This window comes from Talpa europaea, assembly GCF_964194135.1.
Source record: "Talpa europaea genome assembly, chromosome: 1".
NCBI lineage: Eukaryota > Metazoa > Chordata > Mammalia > Eulipotyphla > Talpidae > Talpa > Talpa europaea.
In genome coordinates this window covers 105,447,015-105,471,948 of record NC_140073.1, presented here as the reverse complement: position 1 = coordinate 105,471,948, position 24,934 = coordinate 105,447,015, and the positions used below count along the sequence as shown (strand labels likewise).

General features: G+C 32.9%; 1 protein-coding gene across 1 annotated transcript in view; it reads left to right on the top strand.

The window, feature by feature from the left end:
- SCN9A (sodium voltage-gated channel alpha subunit 9) overlaps positions 1 to 24,934 on the top strand; it is a gene marked incomplete at both ends in the record, with an annotated part of 73,606 nt that overhangs the window by 37,148 nt on the left and 11,524 nt on the right. Inside the window, 4 exons of the mRNA XM_084257828.1 lie at positions 11,504 to 11,624; positions 16,555 to 16,709; positions 18,471 to 18,644; positions 23,125 to 23,247. Of these exons, the coding sequence (XP_084113954.1) occupies positions 11,504 to 11,624; positions 16,555 to 16,709; positions 18,471 to 18,644; positions 23,125 to 23,247 (573 nt within the window). The remainder of the gene's footprint in view (positions 1 to 11,503; positions 11,625 to 16,554; positions 16,710 to 18,470; positions 18,645 to 23,124; positions 23,248 to 24,934) is intronic.

Below are 24,934 nucleotides of genomic sequence, written 5' to 3'. Positions count from 1 at the left end.
TAAGATAGCATATTCCACAACTGTAAACTCACTGAGAGAAGCAACCCTTTCATTAAAAATTTTTGTATCTTTCGCCACATCTTGTTGCATGTGTTCAATGCATTAAACTATACTTTTATTAATAGGGGATATAATAACCATAAGTAAATTTTATGAGAAATCATTTTATGGCATCTCTTTAAAGTTTCAAGATATCACTTTCAAATATATTTCCTGTCATTAGGTTACATTTGAATGTATTTGAAAGGTATTTATTAAATGTTTTCTAACTGCTTGCTCCTATATGAAGGCTTGCTTCCATGAATTTATAATGGATTTGGAATAAGCCATGTGTGAGTGTGTGTACTGGCCATATGCCAGTGTTAGGTACACAGTAAATGCTCAATATTTACTTAAATATTTACTTAAAACATAAGTAAATATGTTCAAAATTCAAATAAATTTTGAATATATATTTCTAAGAAGCCAAAGATATTTTTTCCATGATGACAAAGTAAAGAATAAAATATTTTTTAGTTTTTAAACCTTTCCATGAAAGAAGGACTAGCTTCCAAATTCAAAATGTATGGCTTTTTAAGTTTGAAGGTAGAAAATCAGATTCCACATACAGTAGGAACAGTAGTTGGTTTTACTCTATGTTAACAAGAGTTAGAGTTGTAAAATCCTAATCTGGCAGTCTTTTGGAATAAAGTTGGAATTCTAGGTGTTAAGGAATTTTGATAGCTTGGTAGAATATCCAAAACACTTCTTATGTTTTAATATTTGGGAGAAATTATTTCTTACCTGGTTGTTTTTCCTTGCTCATAGCCTGTGCCTAATCTTACATGGATTTCCTTAGTTGCTGGCAACATTCTTATTCTTTGTAGTTTGAATTATTACATGTTAAAGGGAATCTTCTAGATATGCTCATTTAGTATTTCACTTTCTAACTAAGAATACCAACTCAGGAAGAGCAAAGAACTTTACTCACAATTAGAAAATGTTAACTATTTTATTATTGAATTAATCATTAACACTATCATCTAAAAGTTGAGATTTATTCCAGAATAAAGTCAAATATTTTACAATAAAACCCCTTACATAAAATGAGGGAAGAGATGAATTCAAGTAAAGTGTTGGGTAAAATATCTTAAACAGTGCTGAGGAAACAACAGAACATCAGCATCTCACTGGAGATAAGAGTCAGTTTTATGATCAAGAGAGTGCTGCCATGAAAATAAGCCCTGTGTCACTGCTCCTCAGAATGCAAACACAGCTGATGCTCCCTCAGTATCAGCCTTCTCTGTTGGCACAATGCAGCCCTCTAAGCACACAGCAAACATTAAAAACATACTGCACAGAAATTTACTACTATCAGCAAAGTGCCACTTCATTATTAGCCAAAAGTGAAGCATGCAATGTGCCCATTCATTCAATATATATTTATTGAGATCTGCTAAGCTCCAGGTACTATGCTAAAAGTTGCTTAAGAAAAAAAAAAAAAATCACCCAACTGCAATAATTTAATCTGACTGGCATCTTGCTTAACTAAATCCTTAAAATGTATATATTTTTTAAATCCTGCCAAGCCTCAAAATTGAAAGCTCTAAAATTCTAAATAACTTCTTTATTAAAGCTGAGAGTTCCGGGCCTCCCTGGTGGCGCAGCGGTTAAGCGCTGTCTTGCGAAGCTGCCCGCAGCCTCTGTGGCGCCGGTTCGATCCCCGGCTGCTCCCCGGCCACTGGAGGAGGGTCCCACATGGCGCGCAGACCTCTCCTGCCGCCCGCTGCTCCCCTCAGCAGTGTGCTTCGGTCCTTCTGCCTGCTCTGCTCCCCGCTCTGGCTCTGGTGAATTCTCTCACCCTCCCGCGCTTCTGACTGTACCCAGTGCATGTATAAACAAAACAAACAAATAAATAAATAAGTAAAACATGCGTCTATATAAAAAAAAATAAAAAAAAGAATAAAGCTGAGAGTTCCTTCTTAGAGGGTAAAGAGTCCCTTTGCTTTCATTTATTACAAATTCTCTGTTTTAAAAATGAGAAAACTAAAGGCATTTTAAAAGAATTAAAACATTGATTTTGAAAGTTTATGCAAGTTTCTGAGAAAAACATTAAATTTATCCACTTTATTTTTCTAGATATTTTAAAACATAATGGCCTCATATGATATTTGAAGTGGTATAAACTCTTACAGCTTTCAGAGAAACTAAAATGCACTGTAAATAAATCCCCAATTCCATTTTTACTGCTCTTTTGACAAATCTAACTTACTTACGAAGGCAGGCTTAAGTGATTTTGTTCACATTCTCAGCAGAGTTCAACATTCTGGGTAAAATCTCCTCACAGAAGGAGCCCCCATTTATTCCTTCTCAGGTCAGTGCAGATACTTAGCTTTACTTAATTGTTCTTTAGAGTCTTGAAACACTCTGTCAAGATTATGATGACACTGTTGCTGAGGTACTAGGAAAAAATACTGCAACAAAACCTTTATATTTTGCTTCAACTTCTCACCTTCCCGGGTGCAGATTAAAACACTGCAAACACATTTATGCAAAGCTTCAAGTTCCATAGGGAAACAAAGCCCATATGAACCCCTCATTCACTTTGATCATTGTGGAATAAAAATTTCAAAGGACTCCACCCAAGTACATTTTCTATGCACTATTGCTATCCGTGTGTTCCCCTCACATTTACTAAGCTCCTGGTTGTTACTATATGTATGCCATGGAAGACACTAGAAAACATGATATGAGTGCACTCACTTTTACAGAGCATATAGGCTAAAGGTCTTTGTCTGGTACCATCTTAAATGAAAAAGAGTAGAACTAGCCTCCTATCTTTGAGGAGAAACACTTAAAGAAACCAGAAACTATGGTTCAGAGAGACCTGAAATTCAAAATTACCATCCAAGTTGGATAATCCATCCAAGGTGAAGATGATGGTTGAAACCTATTTGAAGAGAGAAGCAGGTCCACACTGCCTGTTCCAAGTAAAAAAGGAGGAGGACCGCCTGGTTTTGGTCTTTTCAGGGTCAGTATGGCCTCTCAGCTCTGCTCTTAGTTCTCAGCAGTTCTCCATCCACTTCCCCCCTCTTTTAGGAAGAGACAGATTCATAGCATGCTGGGAGTTGTAATCAGATGTCAAAAGTGTGGAGGTAGGGGTGAAGTTTGTCACTCGCTGATTGAGATCACCAACTCCACCTCCCTAACAAATGCAAGCTCTTCCCCTGCCCTTCCAGTGGAGGAAGTGAAACCCTGGATAAGACAGTTCCCCTCTGCATAACAATTCCCATTGAGGGACTTGCCTTGAGACTTCAGCTGCCAACATTCCTGGAGGAATGAGTGACTTGCCTAAAAGATCTGGGCAGTGTACCTTAGCATCTTTACACTACAGAGACAACAGAAAATGATTGGACAGGGCCTCCCTGGTGGCGCAAGGGTTTAAGCACAGCACTATGAAGCTATCCGCAGCCTCTGCAGCATAAGTTTAATCCTGGCCAACCAGGGAGCTACCCACATGGCACAGCAGACCTCTCCTGTCTCACCCGCTGCTCCTCTCAGCAGTGTATTTCAGTCAGTCGGTCTGTTCTGCTCCCCACTCTGTTTCTGGTGAATCATCTTACTCCCCTGCACCTCTGGCCTGTACCCCAGTTCTTATATGCATAAGTAAATACATCTTAAAAAAAAATCATAGGACAAGTGATGATTCAGCACCTGAGAGGTGAACACAAAAGAAGAAAGCATCAAAGAGAACAAAGAAAAATATATACATTAGCCATTTTTATATACATTATATAATTTTCTTCCTTGAGACAACCTGAGATAGTGGATATTATTAATTATTTACAGATGACTAAGATGCTAAAGGATTAAGAAATGAAACTGTTTAGACACTGATATTTCTGGGAGTTTTTAAAAATTCAAACTCCAAGTTTTTTTATCACCATGCCACATAACATCATAAGGCAAGGGAGTGAGCAGCAGTATAATTAATTTCTGTTATGGTCATATAATATTGCAATTCAGGATCAAATTTTATAATGATATTGTACATTTGCTGATTCATATTCAGCCTCTAATTTCCTTAATGCTAATTTATTAGTTTATAGTCTGCCATGGTAATATAGCACATTCCACAACAGATAATGAACCAGTCTACTGAGGATATCAGGTTGAAAGCACATGAAAAGTGGAACAACTTTAGCCTGACTCTAAATGATGTTCATTTCATTGGGTGATTATGGTGGAGAAGGAAATTCCAGGCAAAGGAAAAAACAGTATTCACCTAATTACTTGTTCATTTATCTTTCCATTCATTTGTTTACTCAGTTATTCATCTCTGGAAAAACAAGTGTGTTAACTTGTTATGAAATGTTCTTCTTTTATGGATTTGATAAAGCATTGTTTGAATATTTGCAGTTATCAAGGCTAAATATTGATGTCTTTTTACCATATGGTGGTCTTAATCATTTTCTTATCAGGACTATGTGTAGAATTTTTTTTAAGAGCTTGAATTGTCATTTTATTAACAATAAGATTATCATGCAGATTACCTCATTAGTGTGACAAGGAAGCTCCAGGTTGATTTACAAATATACTTTTCAGGGAGGTTGAAACTATGATTATGTTAGGTAGTAAGACTGGGTGACGACAGACCCGGGAGACACACTTTTGAGCCTAGTTTTTTATGTTTAGCAATACCTTTTTTGATGATAGCATTTTTGATCAGCTTAACTGAGAGATTTGATGATAATTTTAAGGTATTAGTACTTCCACTCCTCGCAGTTTTCTCTGGTCCCATGTGTGATATTCAAAGGCCATTTAGATACACTTTAAACTGTTTATAAAGATTTTTCCTCAAAGAGGCAGAATATAGAGAATGTTTATAGCTAAACCTTTATGGGAAACTGACATTAGATTCCATATTTTATGCACGGGTTCTTAAAATATAAAAAATTCTATAGAAATTTACTTCAACTATTCTTTTTTGCAGATTGTTTCCAAACTATTTGAAAATCTTTCATCTTTATTGTATTTGCTCATTTGTCAAAAAACAATGAAATTTTTGTCTGACATATTCAAATTAATATTTTTGTTCTATTTTGATCAATTTGAAAAGATCCCTTTCCTAAAGTTCTTTTGAAATGTCAAAATTAAATGTGACAATTAAAAAGTAAATCAAGAAATACTAAATTTTGCATATGCTTTTAAAAACTACATTATTCTTAACCCACTCCAACATTGAGAATCACTTAATATTAGTTTATTTTATTGAAGTAACATTTGCTCATAACACTGCATGTTTAGGGCACATAGGTGCACACCTCTCCAATTGTCTGTATAATACCATGCCCAACAAGTGCACCAGTAATCCTCCACCATAGTCTATGGGGCTTCCCTTTTTATTTCCTACTTCCCATCTTACCTCTCTGGGTCCCTTAGATTTGCAGTCAGGAGGATATTTTAAAATAGCTCTTATGAAGAGCAAAAGAGTTCCTTAGCACTTTATAGTATTTAAATTAATCTCCAAAATAATAGAATTATATAGCAGGACTTTTTAGTCAACGTTTAATATTTAATAGAATTAATATGTTTCAATAATACTGCTTTGCATTGAGCATGTAGCATGTGTTTTCAAGCATATAACTAATTTCTGCTTACAAGTATGTAAGACATTTTTAGATCACGTGACTCATCATGCTATATTTCTAAACTTCAGTACCTGACCTTTTTACTTCTCACAGGGGTAAAAACAAATTGGATCAATCAAGATGCAACTCTGTGGTTTTAACCAGGCAGAGACATATGTGGCCACTTATAAACAGGTTACCTTAAAAAAAAAATCATACATATATGATATTTTTTTTCAGTGTCATGCATGCTGTTCAGCTACAAAATCTTTCTGCCTGACCCATTGCGAAAGTAGAAACACAAAATTGTGCCATAGATGATATCACAGCATGTTACTGGGGCAATTTCATCATTTTTTGTGATTCCCTTAATGACTTCCTTGATATATCTTCATGTTTTTAGGTGATTTCAAATGCATGATACATAGATTTTTACTGGATGGATTATAAAAGTAAGCTATAGAAGGTGGCATGAATCATGGAGCAACATTTAATTTGAATTTTGCCTCCCTATTTTATCTATATATGTATAAATGTATAACATATTATATGTCACATTTATTGCTTTGAGAGTAGATTTTTAATATTCTCACCATAGCAACAACTGCAACAAAAAAATGGTAATTATGTGGGATGATGTATATGTTAATTAACCTTATTTGGTAAACATTTCACCATATGTACCAAATCATTATACTGTATACTTTACACTTACCCAATGTTACATAACAATTATATCTCAAAGTTGGAAAAAGTCATATTTAAAAAGTCAAATTGAAACTATTAAGAATTTTTATGGGAGAAATATTTCAGGCATAAGCATAAAATCTCAGAACCAAAAAGGACCATTCTGTTAACATTTAAAGAAATTAAGTCTCAGACAGTTAAGCTGCTTTCTGAGTATACATCTAGAAAGTTGGGGACAATCAAAGTATCTAGTTTCCAGGAAAACTTTATAAGGTGATTTTAAACACAATGATAACTAGGCCTTTATTGCTATAATCATTTCAGTAAGTAATGTTTGATTATAAAAAAATACATCAGTTAAAAATTAACAGGCCCTGCCTATGAGTGAATGAGTTATATGTGCTTGAAATGCTTATTTTCATTCCAGAAGCAATATTATGCACTCATGAGAGTAAGCTTCTGATATATCTACACACACACATCTACATCAGCTCCCTCAGATATATACACATACAGAGTAGCCTCAAGAAAATAAGAAATTTACATGGAAAAATCTATCAGTAAGATAAAAACACTTCCCTTAAAATTAGAAATATATATAATATTTCTAACAGGTATAAAAGAAAATTACAACTCAGATGTAATATCTTAATTTTAGCATAACTTGTTGAATAACTGACATGTTCTTTGGGGGGAAATCCATGTTAATGAGAATCTTGCCTTTTTTTATAATCCATTTCCTACCTTTTATTTATCTATCATATTGGGATGTTTGTATTATTGTTTTCCATTGTGCAATGATGAAAGCAAAACTTTATCCTGAGGTTGATACTCTCTAGGGTTAATAATGCTAAAACTTTCAGGTTTTAAAAGACATATATTATTGTCCTGTTTTATTTGAAGTTAATTTTAAGAGTCCTCCTCAGTAAAAGACATTAGAAAAACAGGCAAACTATTCTTTGAATTCCTAAATTTTTGTTAGCATTTTTTAGCCATGTTAGAAAACACGAAGTGTATATTAATGAATGGTCCTTCTGATAAAAAAAAAAAATCTGTAGATATATATCAGTTATGACAAATTACTTGAAATATGTCACTTCCTTTGGCAGAAGTTGCCTACATAAAATTAGGAAAGATGTTTTAACTGCTAATTTTTACTTGCATTATATTTTCAAATTTTAAATCCACATTTTTAAAATACTGGTCATTGTTCCATTCATTGGAATTAGTCTTTTGCTTTCTAATTGTAGGTAGTTTCAGGAGATAACAGAAATTACTCAAATGTACAGCTAGCTTTTTCTAATTTTTGAATATAAATAATATTTAACAAACTTGAGTGTTAGAGTCTGTGCTTTTACCTTACTTTTGCCATCATTTGCCTATGTTCTGATCCTAATTGACCTAGTTTTTGCAATTTTCTAGCAGGTGCTAGTAATGCTTCTAAATGTTTGCTTCAAAGGTTTTAAAACATACATTTGGATTTGACCCACTGTATTCCAGCTACTGAAATATCTGTTCTGTGCAATATCAGTTTTGTGTTAGCACACAAAAACCCTTTAATAGTTCGATCGCTTTTCATTCCAAGACCTGATTGATAACTGCTTTCCTTTCATCAGAAATAAATTCCACAATGATACCGCAGAATCTGGCTGAGTAATGCATGGCCTGTTCAACCTTCTTATAAGGCTAAATGCTGTTGCATTTGTTTGTTTGATTTTGTATTCAAGACCCTATCTTTTATTCACATAATTTGTCATGTTATTGGATAGAAAATGTCCTAGTTAGAAGGTTCTCGGAAAATTAAGAACTCTCAGTAAAACTGTTGGTTTTATTTTGAATTTCCCTGGTGGTTACTGAGAGATGACCTCATTATTTCACCAGCATATCACATTGACCCTGTGATGGAACTGTTAAGTGGATTTCCTGCTGAATAAGCAGCTGTTCCCAGAAAGCCTACACAGTTTCTCTGGTAGCAATAAACAAAGAACTCCAGGAAATGAAAAAGTCTGTTTACTTGATCTGTATTTGAAAAAATGCTGGTGTTTTAGTTGCCCATAATTATAATGTGAGCCAAGAGTTTATTGTAACTAGTAAATAGAGAATTTTTCTGCTAAATTAAGTGGAAGTAAAATTTAAATCTAATAACATTGGCAAATACTACTGAATTTTCCATTGATGGAGAATATTGTAGTACTTTTCACTCAGGACGTTACATTTTTAAAGGAATCTTAACAGAGATAGGAATTTCAGCAAGAACCGAAAAGGACTGGGGGGACTTTGAGGGGTCCCTAAAGCTAAAACTTGTAAAGAAACTAAATATCATTATACTCTGGATGAAAGACACAAATAGTAATATCTTTGGTGATTTCCAATTTTTAAAAGGCTATAAATGATAATGTTTGCATTTACCCAAGAAGGCTAAATCCCACAAAACAAATAAATAGGCAACTCCCTAACAGTTGCAAGGGGCATGAGATCATATTTTCTTTCTATACCAGTAAAAGATTATTTAAAATTCAAGTTATCCCATAAGAGAAGGGTGAAGTTGGAAAACACTGAACTCTGTCCCACAGTATAGTAGCTATCTGCAGAATGCCCCCTCTAAAGTGTCCTTTGAGTTTATTGACATACATTGGAACTTAGTTTATCACTAATGTCTCCCTTAATTTTCTGCTCATTTATGCCCATCTTTTCCTTTTGATTTGCTTTGCTCAACCTTCTGTTATCCTCTGTTTTGATGCTCAAGTTAATAACTATTCTAGGTTTGACTCCTCAAAGAAAATTTTTTGTTGCATGAAGCACACTACATTGTGTGTACTTTAAATTTAAAATCTTTGGAAAGTTTTCAACACCAACCATCCTCTGTAATTTTTTTTATTGAGGTAATTTTGATTTATATCTCATTATATGTCTTTGGGGTTTAGGTTTTTGTTGAGTTCTATGTTTTCTAAAATGATGTCATATATTTGATGGTTTTCTGCTTTTAAGTGTCCAGATTATCAAGTTTTTGGACAACCTCACTTCATACTTCTAGAAATAATAAATGGTCAATTAGTATTAGCTACTATTCATAGTAGTATGAAATAGCATTGCAATGTGAATGCTTATCTCAGGAAATGTCAGTAATAAATTTATAAGTGACTAGCTTAAGACAATTTCATATATGACACCTATATTTAATATGAAATGATATAGAAAACACACTTTCAGGCAATTAAAAGAAGACCACAAAGAATAAAGAAGCTTTTAATTTGATCATATTTTCAATAATTGAAAGAGACTTCCTAGATACCCACAATAGTTTATAATCAAGATTAGACATATTTCAAAAAAAAAAAGATTAGACATATTTCAGTACTACTTCAGTGTATTATGGATAATTGAAGAATATGGAAAAATAGCATATACAATTTGCATATGTGTGTATTTGTATATCCTGTATAGTAGTTATCACAAAGGGATAGAATCAGGGTAGCATGAAGGGGGTTTTTATTTTTAGCTATATGCTATTATATTTAACATTTTTTAATCAACTGTATAAATTTAAAGGATAAACTTTTATAAAGTGGGCCTCCCCAGTGGCACAGCGGTTGAGCGCTGGGTTGCGGAGCTGCCCGCAGCCTCTGCAGGGCCGGTTGATCCCCGGCGACCGGGCGAGAGTCCCACATGGCGCGCAGACCTCTCCTGCCGCCCGCTGGTCCCCTCAGCAGTGTACTTCGTCACTCTGCCTGTTCTACTCTCCGCTCTGGCTCTGGTGAATTCTCTCACCCTCCCGCGCCTCTGACTGTACCCAGTGCTTGTATAAATAAATAAATAAAGCTTTAAAAAAATTTTATGAAGTACCTATAGTCAATATCATATTTAATAGGGAGGCAGGGATACTAACTGTAGCATTCTTTTATTCTTAATGCTGATATTTGGCTCTGTCTTTACACTTTATATGTAGACTGCCAAAGATAAAAAGATTATCTTTCTTGATAAGTAAAGAAGTACTAGACAAAAGTATATTTCAATATTTATTAAAGATAAAGTCCACATGAAAGTTACAAAGTGACATATTTATAATATCAAAACAATCAATTTAACTAAAATGAGTATTTTCTCATTTTTGGTACTTGCATTTGTTTGAACTATTATATTTTTAATTAAATCTGTAATTTCAATAAGAGAAGTTTTTACTGTAATAACTAGTAGTTTTCAATATTCACATGTTGTTTAGCAAATGAGAATGAAAAATGAACTCTTCCTTTAAAGTGCTGCTTAGAAAACAATATTAGGAAAATTTGATGGAGTTTTGCTACAATTGCTGTATGTATTTTTTCTAAAAATTTCTGTGTATGTGTATGTGTGTAAACATGTTTGATCATAAAATTCTAGGTGGGAAAACCTTGATTTGTTATGATCAGTATGTGATCATAATGAAAATTCATTCCTCTCATATTTTAGTCTGCCATGTTTAATTTCATCGAGTCTGTTCCAGAGTTTGCATGTGGCATTCACTTTGGTATCCACTATTTGTTGACATTTTAAATAATACTGTATGATCTTTTCTATTATATTCTGAATTTGTATGACTAAAATGGGTGCTGTTGAATGAGATCTTTACTATGATCTTCGACAGTTTGACTCCAAGACAATATTTGACTTTTTAGTCTTGAAATGTCTTCTATATATATCATCCTGATATATATTCTTACAACTAAGAGATAATAGAAGGAACATGTTTGAATTTCACTTTATATTAATTTCTTTTTATAAATTTTAAGTATCAACAAGATTTTTTTCTGCCAACAGTCAGATCTGACCTTTCAATTATCAAGCATTGGCAATTGGCATTTTATGTTTTGGTTGACCTCAAGTAATAATTGTTACACACAAATTTATATTAAAAACAGAATAAAATGTAGCAAATATTTTGCAAATGTTCACATCAAAACATCACTTTATGTTAATTCAAAGTACTTCCTTGTTAACATAATGAAAGAAATAAATTTATATTTCACAGCATGTTTAGATAGAAAGATCAAGCATAAATACATTGGAAGGGTACTTGACCTCAATTTGTGTTTGTATGTTTTTTATGGCCATCACTTGTTAATCTTTTTTCATAATACTCTGCATGACTCTGATTATTAAATATGGCTTAAATGCAAGATTTGAATGAACTCTAAATGAACTATCTGGTGGGGTGGTAACTTACTTTTTAGAGACCAAACCGATCAAGTTCCTCTGAGTGCAGCACAGTTGATAACCCTTTACCTGGAGAAGGAGAAGAAGCAGAGGCTGAACCTGTAAATCCAGATGAGCCAGAGGCCTGTTTTACAGATGGTAAGAAAAAATTAAGAACTTAATTTGCATTCATTTATTAGTGCTTTGAATTATGCCTTAAAACTTATTATTTCCTGGGGGTTGTTTAGCAAAAAGTCAAAAGACTCCATTTCATGCTGATCCAGCCATGTGTCTATGATTAAGGGCAAATCACTGCAGCTTTCTAAGCTTCAGTTTGCACACCCATGATAATCCACTAGTCCTAATTTACAATGGCACTGTGTTATACATAATGTATGTTACATTGTATACGTAATGTGAAAAGCACCCTGCTACTGTTGCTTGTTCATACTTCTCACTTAAAATCCTTAACTCATGCCCAACACCATGGGACCACTAGAATACTTGGGTAGTGGTCCTGCTGCCCTTTTCTGAAAGTTCAGTGTACTCACTAACTCTCAAGAAACTTGACCGCAGTCTGTCTCAACATTTATCCTTTCTTGGTTTCAGAGACTAGAATCTGCCTTTGTTGTTTTGTATCTCTGAGAGTTTAGTTGATTTTCTCATTTCTTTTAGTGACTGTTGTTTATGCACGTCCTAAAATAATGACATCCCTGGACAAACACTTCATGTCTGGTTATCTTCTTTTCATTTCCTATATGCTCATGGGTTTTATCGTGATATCTCTGGTTTCTGTGTTTCTATGTTATATCATGATTTCTATGTTGTTGACTCTTAAATCATTGTTTTTACCCTTCGCCTCATTCTTGAGTTCTAGTACTGCTTACAACTCCCCCCATTGATCATCTTTTCCTATTGTCTTTAAATATTTTAAGTTTAATACATTTCAAATAAACTTTAGTGATATCTCCCCCATGTAATCTATAGCTTCTTCCAATCTTTAGCTCATTTTGTGACATTATGATTTAATCCTGTCTTTCAAGCTAAAGACTTTGAGTTAGCCTTAACCTTTCTAGTTACAGATTGATCACAAAAACTACAAGTTGATCAGAAGCTCTGGGGAGAGGCCTCAAGTCTTTCAGGAAACCAATTCACACTAAAATTTGTGAATCATTGTTCTGTAGGATGATGGCGTGTGAAGCCTGTGTATTTGGCTTCAGTCTATTCCTTTTCTAACTGTATGTCCTTTCATTCCATTTTATTTTTTGCCTTACTGAACATCTTACTACTGGAATTGTTCAGGAATTTCATTCAAACTTTTTATTTGAACTTGACTTAGGAAAGTATGTACTGTTGTCTGAGAAAGTATTATGTCATCTAAATAAAAACACAAAACTAGAGTTGGAGTATAATGAAATAATAGAGCGCAGGTTTTCAAGCCTGATAAAAATGAATGTTTTGCTCTACTGCCAACTCTCTCTGAAACACTGAACGCATTTTAAAATCTGATACCTTAGATTGCTCATCTATAAGATGGGTTATAGTAACCACATCCATATCATAGAGTTGAAAAGAGATTAACTTTAAAAAATAATACTTATAAGTTAATTAGTATAATGCCTATCTTCTTTTTCCTCCTACTCTCCCTCTTTCTTTTGAAGTATTTTGTTACCAGTCTTATATAGAATCTATGACTACAATGATGCTAAAGACTTAATGTCTACTCATGGGCTTACAATGATCATTAATTTTTTTTGTAAAAATCATTGATTTGCTTTCATTTCTAAGATTTTGTCAACCAGTTCCTTTTAACAGTCATTCAGGAAACAAAATGAATAAAGATATTTATAAACTATAATAGGTACATAAGTTTTGTTTAAATGCAAGTCAAATACCATTTTATATGAGAAGCAAACAAGTCTGACACCAAATTGACAGAAATTTTGTTTGCTGAAATTCATACCATAAACAAAACACATGGTTTCCTTTAAAAGTGTTCTTGTTAAAGGCATTTAATGCTTATAGCATGTGTTGCCTGAGTCTCAATAAATTGATTAGCACCATGGTAAATGTAAATTTGTACAGATTCTACCAAGATTTCTTCTACCCATTTTATGACTTTGACCTAAAATTCTAGGATAATTAGAACAAATAATCATTAAACACCTTCCGCATTCCAGTCCCAGACTTGAAGATTGGTAAGAGGTAAAGTAGTGATATAAAGCATCACTTTCCCAGATAAATGTGTACATATGTACATATTTAGCAGGTTAGGGTGTAAGAAGGATACCCTTCTTTCCTCAAAGTAATACATATTCTGTTACTTTGATAGGTCAGCCAATCCAACTTCTGCCCCCCAAATGTTCTGATTTTGTAAACACCCTATAAAATAATAGGCAATTCTAACTTTAATAATTTAATAGCAACTCCTTTGTACCTGTATTTGTCCTTTTTTGGCAAAGAAAATGTGGATAAAGCATTTGTTTTTGAGGATTTAGAAATTTTTAAGAAGTGATTTTCCTAATCAAAGTTTGCATCAATTATACAAATAATGCTAATATATTTTTATTAATGGATAATTTGTCTTGGAGACAAAAGTGACTTCTTTTTTGAGAGCATTGGTTTAATATGATGAAACCCAGTATAGACTTTATGTAATATATCACGAGAAGCAAGTTAATGAAAACATCCAAAAGAAATAGCATTTACCCATGGGGACCCATTAAAATGTTTGAGAGGTTCTCTCTTATGTTTACATTTAATTAATAGTCCTTTTTAAAAAGAAGGTGTGATAACGTTGCTAACCAGCTAGGTTGGAAATCACTTGGGATATTCCTTTGCTAAAAGCCAGACAGGAGGTCGAACACTCCTGCCTCAAAATGAGAGAGGGAAACTCTCTGAGGTGTGATAAATCCTAAGGGCAATATTTATGAGCCTTCATCTCAGATAAAATATTTACTTTTCTAATTAAAATGTATAGTGCCTTTTCTTGCCTCAATCATAAAAGTAATATTTCTCTTCAACTTCAAGACTAATGAAAATAAATTCCATATAGTAAAATTTTCTTAAGCAAAGGGATAACTTCATCCTCTGGTAATTATACTTGAGGCAGATAGATTGAGTTCTGATGAGACTTTGTTTTTAATTTGAAATAAATTCTACAGTGTCAAATATCAAGTTAATATTAAAAATCTATCTTAAATGTTTTTACTCTTTCTGGTATTTCCTTTTGTCCTGAAAGAGATTGGGTAGAAGTCCAATATATCTTTCCATATAATTTTATAAAATATTCTTTCTTTACTAAATACATTTGATATATAAAGTATTATTTTAAATATAATAAAGACAATTTCTTTAAGATATAAAGTCATGTTAACTATAATTAATGTGTAAATGAAGACATGTATATTTTAAATTCACTCTGTATTTTAATCCAGTCATTGTGTAAATTCTAGTATTCACAATGACTCAACCTTTCAGATAATGATTAAGTGCTTAGAAAATGTTAAAACTCTAGGGGGATTACATCTGTTTTAAGCCAACTATACGTAGCATTTTAAGGGCTATAGAGAACGACAGCAAGTACTGTAAGCATGAAGAAGTAGTATGACAAACAGCTTTAGTTTTCTGGGAACTTAAAAACTTCCAGAGAGAAAGCACAGTAACACAAAATATCCATCATAACAAAATCAGAGACTGGGGGTGGGGTGGGGTGGGAGAGCAGAGGGGAAACAGCTTTTTACATATTATGGAGCAGGAAATTAAAGTCCTAGGAGACACCTGTATTAATTGAACCCACAAAGTAATTTCACTTCATAATTATGGAAAAAGCTATAAGAAGACATTGTCTTAAGTCTAGTTCATCATGAGAATTCTAGTTTTGTTGTTTCAAGACATACTGATCTGAAATAATAGGCTCAACATTTTTATAAAATGTTTTTTACAAAAAGCAATTATTTTTTAAAGCACCTAACTTACATACTTCTAAAACAAGTATCTAAAAGACTTTTGGTGATTAATATACAAAGTCAATATTTGTCTATAAACCTGAGTTATTTCATAATGTTATAAACCAGTGTTAATTCAATTTTAAAAAAAGAAAAGCATAGCAGATGTTCAATAAATAGGTTATTACACCCCCCATTAAATTTAAATAGTGCTTTCTTTTTCTCCTAATGGTTTTTCATCTAGAATTTTTAAGAATGTAATTACATTTTCTCTTTTCTTCAAAGCAATCCTGGTTGTTTATATTTTAATCAACTCTAATTTTTTAAATTTAACTCTAAATTCCTTTTAGTTGTCCAATTTAGTCATTTATTTCTATATCATCTATCTAACCAAAACCAAAAATAAATTTATGATGTAGAGGAAGCTATGTAGACAGCTGAGTATATAGAAGATATTCAATAAATGTTTAATGGAGAAATGAATAAAAACTATGCATATTAAATAAAATGTTGCTCCGTTTTTCTCAGTAGTATGCTTTATACCTAGGACTTGAGTGTTTTTAGTATTTGGATTTATTCTTAAAATACTTAAAATAGTTTCATCTCCTAATTAAGGTCTGTTTCTTTTGAGCTTGGTTTTAAGATTTTTCACTAATTTTCTTAATATTACCTGGGATAATGTTTTTCAAAGGACTTTTTAGTATAGTGGTAGCTTGAGAAAAATATAACTCCACATGGAAGAAGTCATTCATTAGCAAACAAGACCCCAAAATATATTTTGTCTTCAGGTTTTAGTTCATCATTAATATATCAAGTAATTATTGAGTGTTCATCCTGTATCAGCACCATATTAGAATTGCAATAATGAAAAAGTAAGTGGTTTAATCACTGTGGAGATTGGTGAGAAATTGGGGAAGTAAAGAAGACACAAATACATTCTAAGTTAGAAACAACTGATTAATCTCACTATGGAGAGTTAGGTGAGAGAAGGTAGCATCCAATGAGAATTTATGTGAAGCTGCAGGTATAGGTGTTAGAAACCATTTGGCTGAGGAACTATCCTAAGGAAAGCTTTGCTTTATATCTCCTTTGTGCATTTTACTCTAAACATTAAGATTTTACATGCATGCCTTTCTTGGCAGGTTGTGTACGGAGGTTCCCATGCTGCCAAGTTAACATAGAATCAGGGAAAGGAAAGATTTGGTGGAATATCAGGAAAACCTGCTTCAAAATAGTTGAACACAGTTGGTTTGAAAGCTTCATTGTCCTCATGATCCTGCTCAGCAGTGGTGCACTGGTAAGTGATCCGACATTTAAAGCAATAAATTGATTAAGTCAGCATTTTTAAATAAATGAGTTGCAAGATAAAAAATCATGGCAGATTATTTTATCTAAAATTTAATCACTATGGTTAGTACCAAGGAGAAACTTAGTTTCGCTCAGTAAAGATTTACTGAGCACTACTACATAGCAGGTATTATTCTTGCTGCCCAAAATGCACAGATGGATAAGATCCAGGTACTTTTCTCAAGTTGCTCAGCGAACACTGAGGAAGAGAGAGGCACAAGTGATTACAGAAATGGGGTATGTTTGTAAGTACAGCGTATACATGACAAACCTCTGGAGCAAGGAGAACAATTTTCTGCTTGAGACTTCAGAAAGGTAGATGATGCTTTGCAATATCTAAAAGGATTAATAACAATTTTCTAACCAAACAAGGTGGACTGTATAAAATGGTATGTATAATATGGTAAGGAAGCATAAAGAGAATTATATTTTCTAGAATTGAAAAGTTGCCAATCTTTTGAAAGTGTCATGAGAGGAAGAGCAAATACAGGGAGATAGTGGTGCCCAGAGATATGGCGACTAAGATCGGCAATGTCAGCTTATGAAGTACTGTGCGTGTTATCTGGCTAAACAGACTGTATTTGTAGGATGGATGTGACAAGTTTCTCGTTCTGTACACACCAACCACCTTCAATAAGGACTGAGGGAACCTGGGAGAGTTACAAACTCCCTGAGCCCTTTCTTCCCTGTTTTTCTTTCCTGCTGAAACTAACAGAGATAAGCCAATAGAAATCCATCTTCAGCTAGAGAAAGCTTTGGAAATTCCATTGTACTAAAAACAAAATATTCCAGAACATTTTAAAATAGCCTCAGAGATAGTCTTGGTGGATCTGGGATTTACTTTTATCCTTACTTACAATAAGTTAACCTGTTACGCTTGATAAATATTGGCAGAAGATATGAAAATTCCAAGTTTGAGACAAGGAGTTTATTACCATGGTGTAGGAAGGTATGTGAACTTCAACATATTTTTAATAAATATAATAATAAAAAATATAATAATATAATGTAATATAAATATTATATAAAAATATAATAATGTAAATATAATAATAATAAATGAGAAAACTTTGAAAAGACCATTCATACTGTTTTCCAAGGCATTTATGAATATGACCACACTATCATTGTTATTTACTAAAAGTTCTTGGAAACATTAATAGACTATATAGTGATTTGGGGAACTGAAGTTTTGAAAGAATGATGAAATTTGGTATAAAATGCAGAGGAAGAAACCATCCTCTATTTTCTGCTGCTCCATTAGGTGATTGCACTCATTCATTTAGCAGACCTTTGCTATTCTCTTGCTGTGTTCTTGACATGGTGGTAGGCCCTGGGACTGCACAAGCATCTTGTGCTGAAGAAGAGGGTCCAAATCATACTAGTGTGAAGGAGAGTGCATGGTGAGAAAGATTTATAAAAGGAGCTAACCTTAGAATAATGACATAAATTATTAGGACAACCATTTTGAATGGCTGTCAAATAATTTCATCTTTGTATTTTCTCTTGATTTCTGATGACCTGTGGCCTGCACTGGTGAGAAGACTAGAAGTAAGTGTTACACGGTAACTGGAAGGCAGAAGAAAGTCAGCTGTCCCATATTAATGTCCTGTTTCAGTGGTTTCTCCATCATAATTTTATTTCCCATTTTTATCATGAATTATAAGCTTTAAATTTCATGTGAATTAAAATCTGAATATTTTCTCTACAGGCTTTTGAAGATATATATATTGAAAAGAAAAAGACCATTAAGGTTGTCCTAGAGTATGCTGACAAGATATTTACTTATGTCTTCATTCTGGAAATGCTTCTAAAATGGATAGCATATGGTTATAAAACATACTTCACCAATGCCTGGTGTTGGCTGGATTTCCTAATTGTTGATGTATGTACTTTTGAGAAAATTTAAAAGAGGGTTTATTCTTACTACGAAGTGTTCTGAAAAACCTTCACTAATATTATATATTGTCATTTTTTATTTTGGTTAGCTTTTTTTAATTTTAGGCTCTAGGTTTATGTTTTTAGTGATATTAATACAGCCTGTGGAAACATAAGGGAATATTAAAAGAAATCCTTCAACATGTGTAATTTGTCTTCTGTTCCATTCTAATATTTATATTTGCAAATATTTCCTGCAATCAGAGATGTGATTGTTTTATGTATATGATTTAAATATCATGTTAAATATTTCTTTTTGGCAATAGGAATAAAATAAAAACCAGGAAGTGGGGGGTGGCAATAGAAAAGGGCAAAGACAAATGAAGAGAATAAATATATTGCCTTAATAGAATTAGAAAAAGAGGATAGGGGTGTATTAAGTTGTCTGATATAGATGAGCTCAGATTTATGTAAAAGTGGTAGTGCTAGCACTAAATAACCGTGTTAGAGAAAAGTATTTAGAAATATTTAGAAGTATTTAGAAATAGTTAGAAAAATATTTCTCAGTCACAATGCTAGGAAAGCCAAAATAAGTCACAACTCTTACTCGTTTCAAAGATCTAACCTACTCTTCATTTGTAGAGTGATAGTAAGGTAGAGAAATAGTAATTAACATTTTTGAATAATAAATACAGAAAGCTATTGAATACTTGGATGATAGAAAATATGTAAGAATGCCTCAAAGTGAATTTTTTATTTTTTATTTTAACATTTATCATTTTTTAAAGTTTTTAGACAATATTTGCTTTCCCCCACCCCCTCAGACTGAGTCCCCATAGAATCAAAGTGAAATTTTTTAACACAAAAATCTATCTTAAACATCTTGTTGCAACAGTCAAGAAAAATATCCTAAAACAGCAAGTGAAATCAAGGCATCTCAAGTAGAAATTAATGATATAACACCCATTATTATCATCATTATTTAGTATAATCTATTTGTATTTTAATGGCATTTCATAATATGTCATATATTAAAATTATTATATATTCTATTTTATATTATTTGAAAGTCTTCCTTACACTAAGTTATGATCTCAATCCCCCAATCTTATTTTTTCAGAATGGTATATATTCTTCAATCTTTGATTCATTCTCCTAGACTTTCCAAAATCTAGTCTTTGTGGTTAGGCAAGAACATCATCCTATAATCACAGTTTTTAGAGATTTGTTTTCCATCTGATGCTTGGAATTAGAGAGCAACATGAAATTGTTGCAGTTCAAACAAGTGCTCTCACATTTAATCAACTTTTGCATTATATGACTTTTCAGAAAAGATAAATTAGTATAGCTTCATTCATAGATATCAAAATTTTAAGCATGACTATAAATAGTCTGATTATAAAATTAAACCAAAACTTATCATACCTACTCAGTTCAGCTTATCTCAAACTCAGTAAATTCTTTTTTAACAGATAAAAATATTAAAATCAATAATATTTTTGTTTTCTACATAGATCTGGAAAAAAATTGTTTTCCAAGGTAAAACATGCTACACCTCATATATTCTTTTGTGCTTTCTCTATGAGAACTCAGATTTATGATACCTTAAATTAATGATTTCATATTGTTTGGTTTTTTAATTCACCTTTTAGATAGATAGATAGATAGATAGATAGATAGATAGATAGATAGATAGATAGATAGATAGATATTTCCCTGTAACTGCCAGAGAAAAGAAATGGTAAGATGGATGTTTTCATAATGTAATAGTTTTAAAGATTGGCTAGCCAAAAGAAGAGGATTTTTTTTCAAAGATTTATTTATTTATGCATATAAGAACTGGGGTACAGGACAGAGTTGTGGGGGTGGTGGTGAGAGGATTCACCAGAGACAGAGTGGGGAACAGAACAGGCAGATTGAAATACACTGCTGGGGAGAACAGCAGGCGAGTCAGGAGAGGTGTGCTGCACCATGTGTGTAGCTCCCTGGCCGGGGATGGAACTTGTGCTGCACTATCTGCAGATAGCTTCATAGGTTGCATTTTAACTCCTTGCACCACCAGCGGTGCCCAAGAAGAGGATATTTTAAAAGGAATGTAGATTATTTCATTTCTTTCCTCCTACCTTTAAATATGATTGGGTCTTAAGCTAGAAAATATTTAAGATATTCAAAAACCTCTTATCACATAGTAATTTCCATCACGCAGTTTAAGAAATAAAAGGTTACAAGTACAATTAAATGTATTAAGAAAGAGAGATGACTGGTTAAAAACAGAAATTCGGGCCTCCCCTGGTGGTGCCCGCGGTTGAGCGTAGCGCTGTGAAGCTGTCTGCAGCCTCTGCAGTGCCAGTTTGATCCCCGCTGGCCAGCAAGGGTCCCACATGGTGCACAGTCCTCTTCTGTCTCGCACGCAGCTCCCCTCAGCAGTGTATTTCATCAGTCTGCCTGTTCTGTTCCCCACTCTGTCTCTGGTGAATCCTCTCACCCTCCCATGCATCTGGCCTGTCCCCCGGTTCTTGTGTAAATAAATAAATAAATCTTAAAAATAAACAGCAATTATTTTTGTATGTGAAAATCTGAATTAGTGACTCCAATATTTTAGGGATATTCAGAACTCAGAGATTATATAACATGTGTTTGTATTACTTAGTATGTTGAACAAAGATAAGTAAATATTGACATATATAAATATAAAAACAGTATATAAAACATAAGTATTTGATATGTAATGTGAAGCAAAGCTGCACACAGTATTCTTGCTTGTTACCTAGGAATACAATTAGGGGAAGGACTGAAATTTTTTATTTCTCAAAAAATTGAAAAACTTTTCGAGAGCAGTTCTCAGACTGTGATGCCTGAACCAACAACATAGGCACACCCAAGACCTATTGAATGAGAAATCCCCAAATTGGGATCCAGTAAGCTATTCTAACAAGCTCTCTAATTTCTGCTTCTTCATATTCAGGTTTTAGAACCACTAGTCTGATTTCAGAGGGTGGACTTATTTGACTTCTTCTGGTGTCTAGATTATTTGAAACTTATTTAATTGAGGTATAGTAATCAGTATGAGCATATATTGCATATATACTTGTGTATACATAGATAGGTAATAGATGCACACATATACACACACATAAATTCTACTCAGTTACAGACTATACTGTATTTTTCTCAATAATATACATATATTCAATACTGTAACATTTTACAATGGTTTGGAGACCAGGTCTATAATTTTTTTAGGGATAATTCAACTTATAATGAACATTTACATTTTTTACTGATTAAAAGGAACACTTTTATTCTGATATTTTAAATGCACTATTTTTTTTAAGTGGAAAACAATCTGAATGGGTGAATTTAAGAATGGTATGAGAGACAGTTGTGCAGAATATGTATCATGAGGACTAAAAAAGAAACAGTATTGTTACAAATGTAGTGAGCTATTGGAAAGTAACTATTTAAGACCAAAAACAGCGCATCCTGATTGAGAAATGAGTTAACTTGTCTTTCAAAGCAGCAACAAGTGAAACTGTGAGCAATGATTTTTCCTACTTTTTCAATGATCAAGATAAGGAAATTGACTCTCAAGCCTTTCTGTTCTTCCCTAGAAAACTTGAAGCTTTTAGTCATTTAATTTATAATGAAGAACTGCATTCCAGATGTTCTTAGATATTGCCTCCTGCTATACATAGTGTAAAATGAGTAAACATTTTAAATGAAACTTCTTCAGAGAGTGAATGCATTTACAGATTCAGATCTAAGGTCATTGAGGAACTCATTTATCCATTATCAAAATGGGTATTGATTTGATTTCTGTTTTTTTTCCTGAAATAATCATGATCAGAACACACATTTCTGTTGAATGCTGAATATAATCGTAGTGGCAAATCTAATGTGAAGTTCGGTATGTCTATATTGTGAAGCCAGTATGATCACACTCTTTTCAATTTACTTGAGATTTTTCTATATTAATTATTACTAGGTAGTTCCTTGGTCTGATATAAGAAATTATAAAGCAGAACAATCTTATGAGAAATTAGTCCCATTTCAAAAATTATGAGTCTTCAGAATGCTTAGATTTGGTTGAGTGAATGCCACGTAGCAAAATAATCACATATTTTGTTATGCCCTGGTTTTCATTTCAGTTGAACTTTTGATAATTGTTCTAATTCAATGGTCAGAATTAATAAGCAAGTACATAAGCATTAACTGAAAATGTCTGAAGCCCATGTGATTTTTATTCAGGGATAAGAAATAACCTACTTTCTTTTATTATTTCTTACTTTGGTTAACCTTCCTTTAAATCTATTTCCTTACAAAAGCATCCATCTTACTCAAATTTTTAGGCATTGACTAAATAATTCAATATATAAAATCATATTGTTCTTACTGAGGGCTTCTCTTAATGACCTCTGAAATTGACTTTACCTCTTTGTGCTTTATTATTGCATTGTAAAGATTAATGAAAAATTTGTTTTTTATAGGTTTCTTTGGTTACTCTAGTGGCAAGCACACTCGGTTACTCTGACCTTGGCCCTATCAAATCCCTGCGGACACTGAGAGCTTTAAGACCTCTAAGAGCTTTATCGAGATTTGAAGGAATGAGGGTAAGAAAATTCTAAACTTCCTAATATTTTTAGTGGAGTATAAAACACAAAAAACATGGATATGTATAAATTATGACCTCTATATTAGTAAGCATGTGTATATAAGCATATATATACCGTATATGGATATATAAGAATTATTTATGTACATAAGGGTGTGTACTTGTACACATAAACATATATACATAGTATTTCAATGCATATTGTTTAACAAAGAGTAAAGCAAATACAGTAATGCCTCCTTCATATATTTTTAGGCAAAGATCTAAATAAAGTAATTTTTCCCTTCTTAAATGAAAATCTTCCCTATTCTATGAAATTGAGGTTAAGGGAACACTACCAGTCTTGACACCATCTCTCACATACATGTCATCAAGCACTTGCTGGAATCATATTTTTTAAGGGTATACCCTTGGTAGGGGGCATAAGAAAAGATAGGAAAGTGAAATAGCATCAACCATCACTTTTAATTTCATCTTCAAAATATATTTCAAAGTGGAATCATCTCAATTTTAATTGAAAAAACAAAAGCTCTGAGAGTTCACTTAATTTGCAGTAGGCAGCATGGTGCCTGAAAAGAGATGTATTTTCCAGAGAGGTGAGATTATGACGACCAACAGCCTAGCTTTAAGGGCTGTATTAAATCAGCAACTTCCTCATAAAAACACATTGAGGACAATGACCTAATTTTCCTTAATTAGTTCATAACCTCATTTGTTGCTGTTTTCCTTGAATTTCTTCTCCAGATTTACAACTGCTTTCTCATGACTATTGTTTTCTTGGCTGGGAATGCTTCTCCCTGCCCTGAATTAACCCTACTTTATCAATATAGCAGACAAATATCTACCCCTACTTTAAACCGCAATTAAAATTTGCTTTGTCCACCACCAGGCATAATTGGGCATCCTCTCTCTGTGTTCAGACACATAAAACTCTTATATTGTATTTTACTTGCTAATTTACCTGACTGCCTCTAGGCCTGTAGTCTCTGTACAATTTAATATACAGCTTAGTCTAGCCTACTGATTTTCTAAGTGCGGTCTACTGATCAGCTAATAGCATCATCTGTGACCTTATTAAAAATAAAAATTCCCAGATCTCACTCCAGACATACTAAATCATAAATTCTGGGCTTGGATTCAGAAATCTGAAGCCTCAGGTGAGCTTTAGATATCTTTTAGTCTAGCAAATCATTATTATTCCTGCTAACCTAATTATGACAGTCTTCTCTACTGATTAATGTATCCAGTGTATATAAGAATTGAAAATTTATGTTTCCATTTCAACATAGATGATACTGGAATTCATTGATATTAATGGCATTTTCAAACATTAACATGTTATAATATATTTAGAATCTATTAGCTGATGCCTGGATTTGAATATACAATATATTACATTTTCATGAACAAAAGCTATATTTTTCACTAGAAAACTACTTCCTTCAGTGATTATTAGGCCAGCCCATTATTTAACTCTGCTTGCATTTTGTTCATTTTCTGTTACACAGTGAATTGGATACAGGAGAATATTTTTAAATATTTGAATATTTGAAGGAATATGTATATTTGTATTTATTAACTATGTAAAATAGGCGATGTTTCTTTATCCTGCTGTGGCTTTTTTTTTTAATTTTTAATTTCAGGGCTTACAATTTTGCTCTTGATTTGTGCAGTTGTTCCACTCA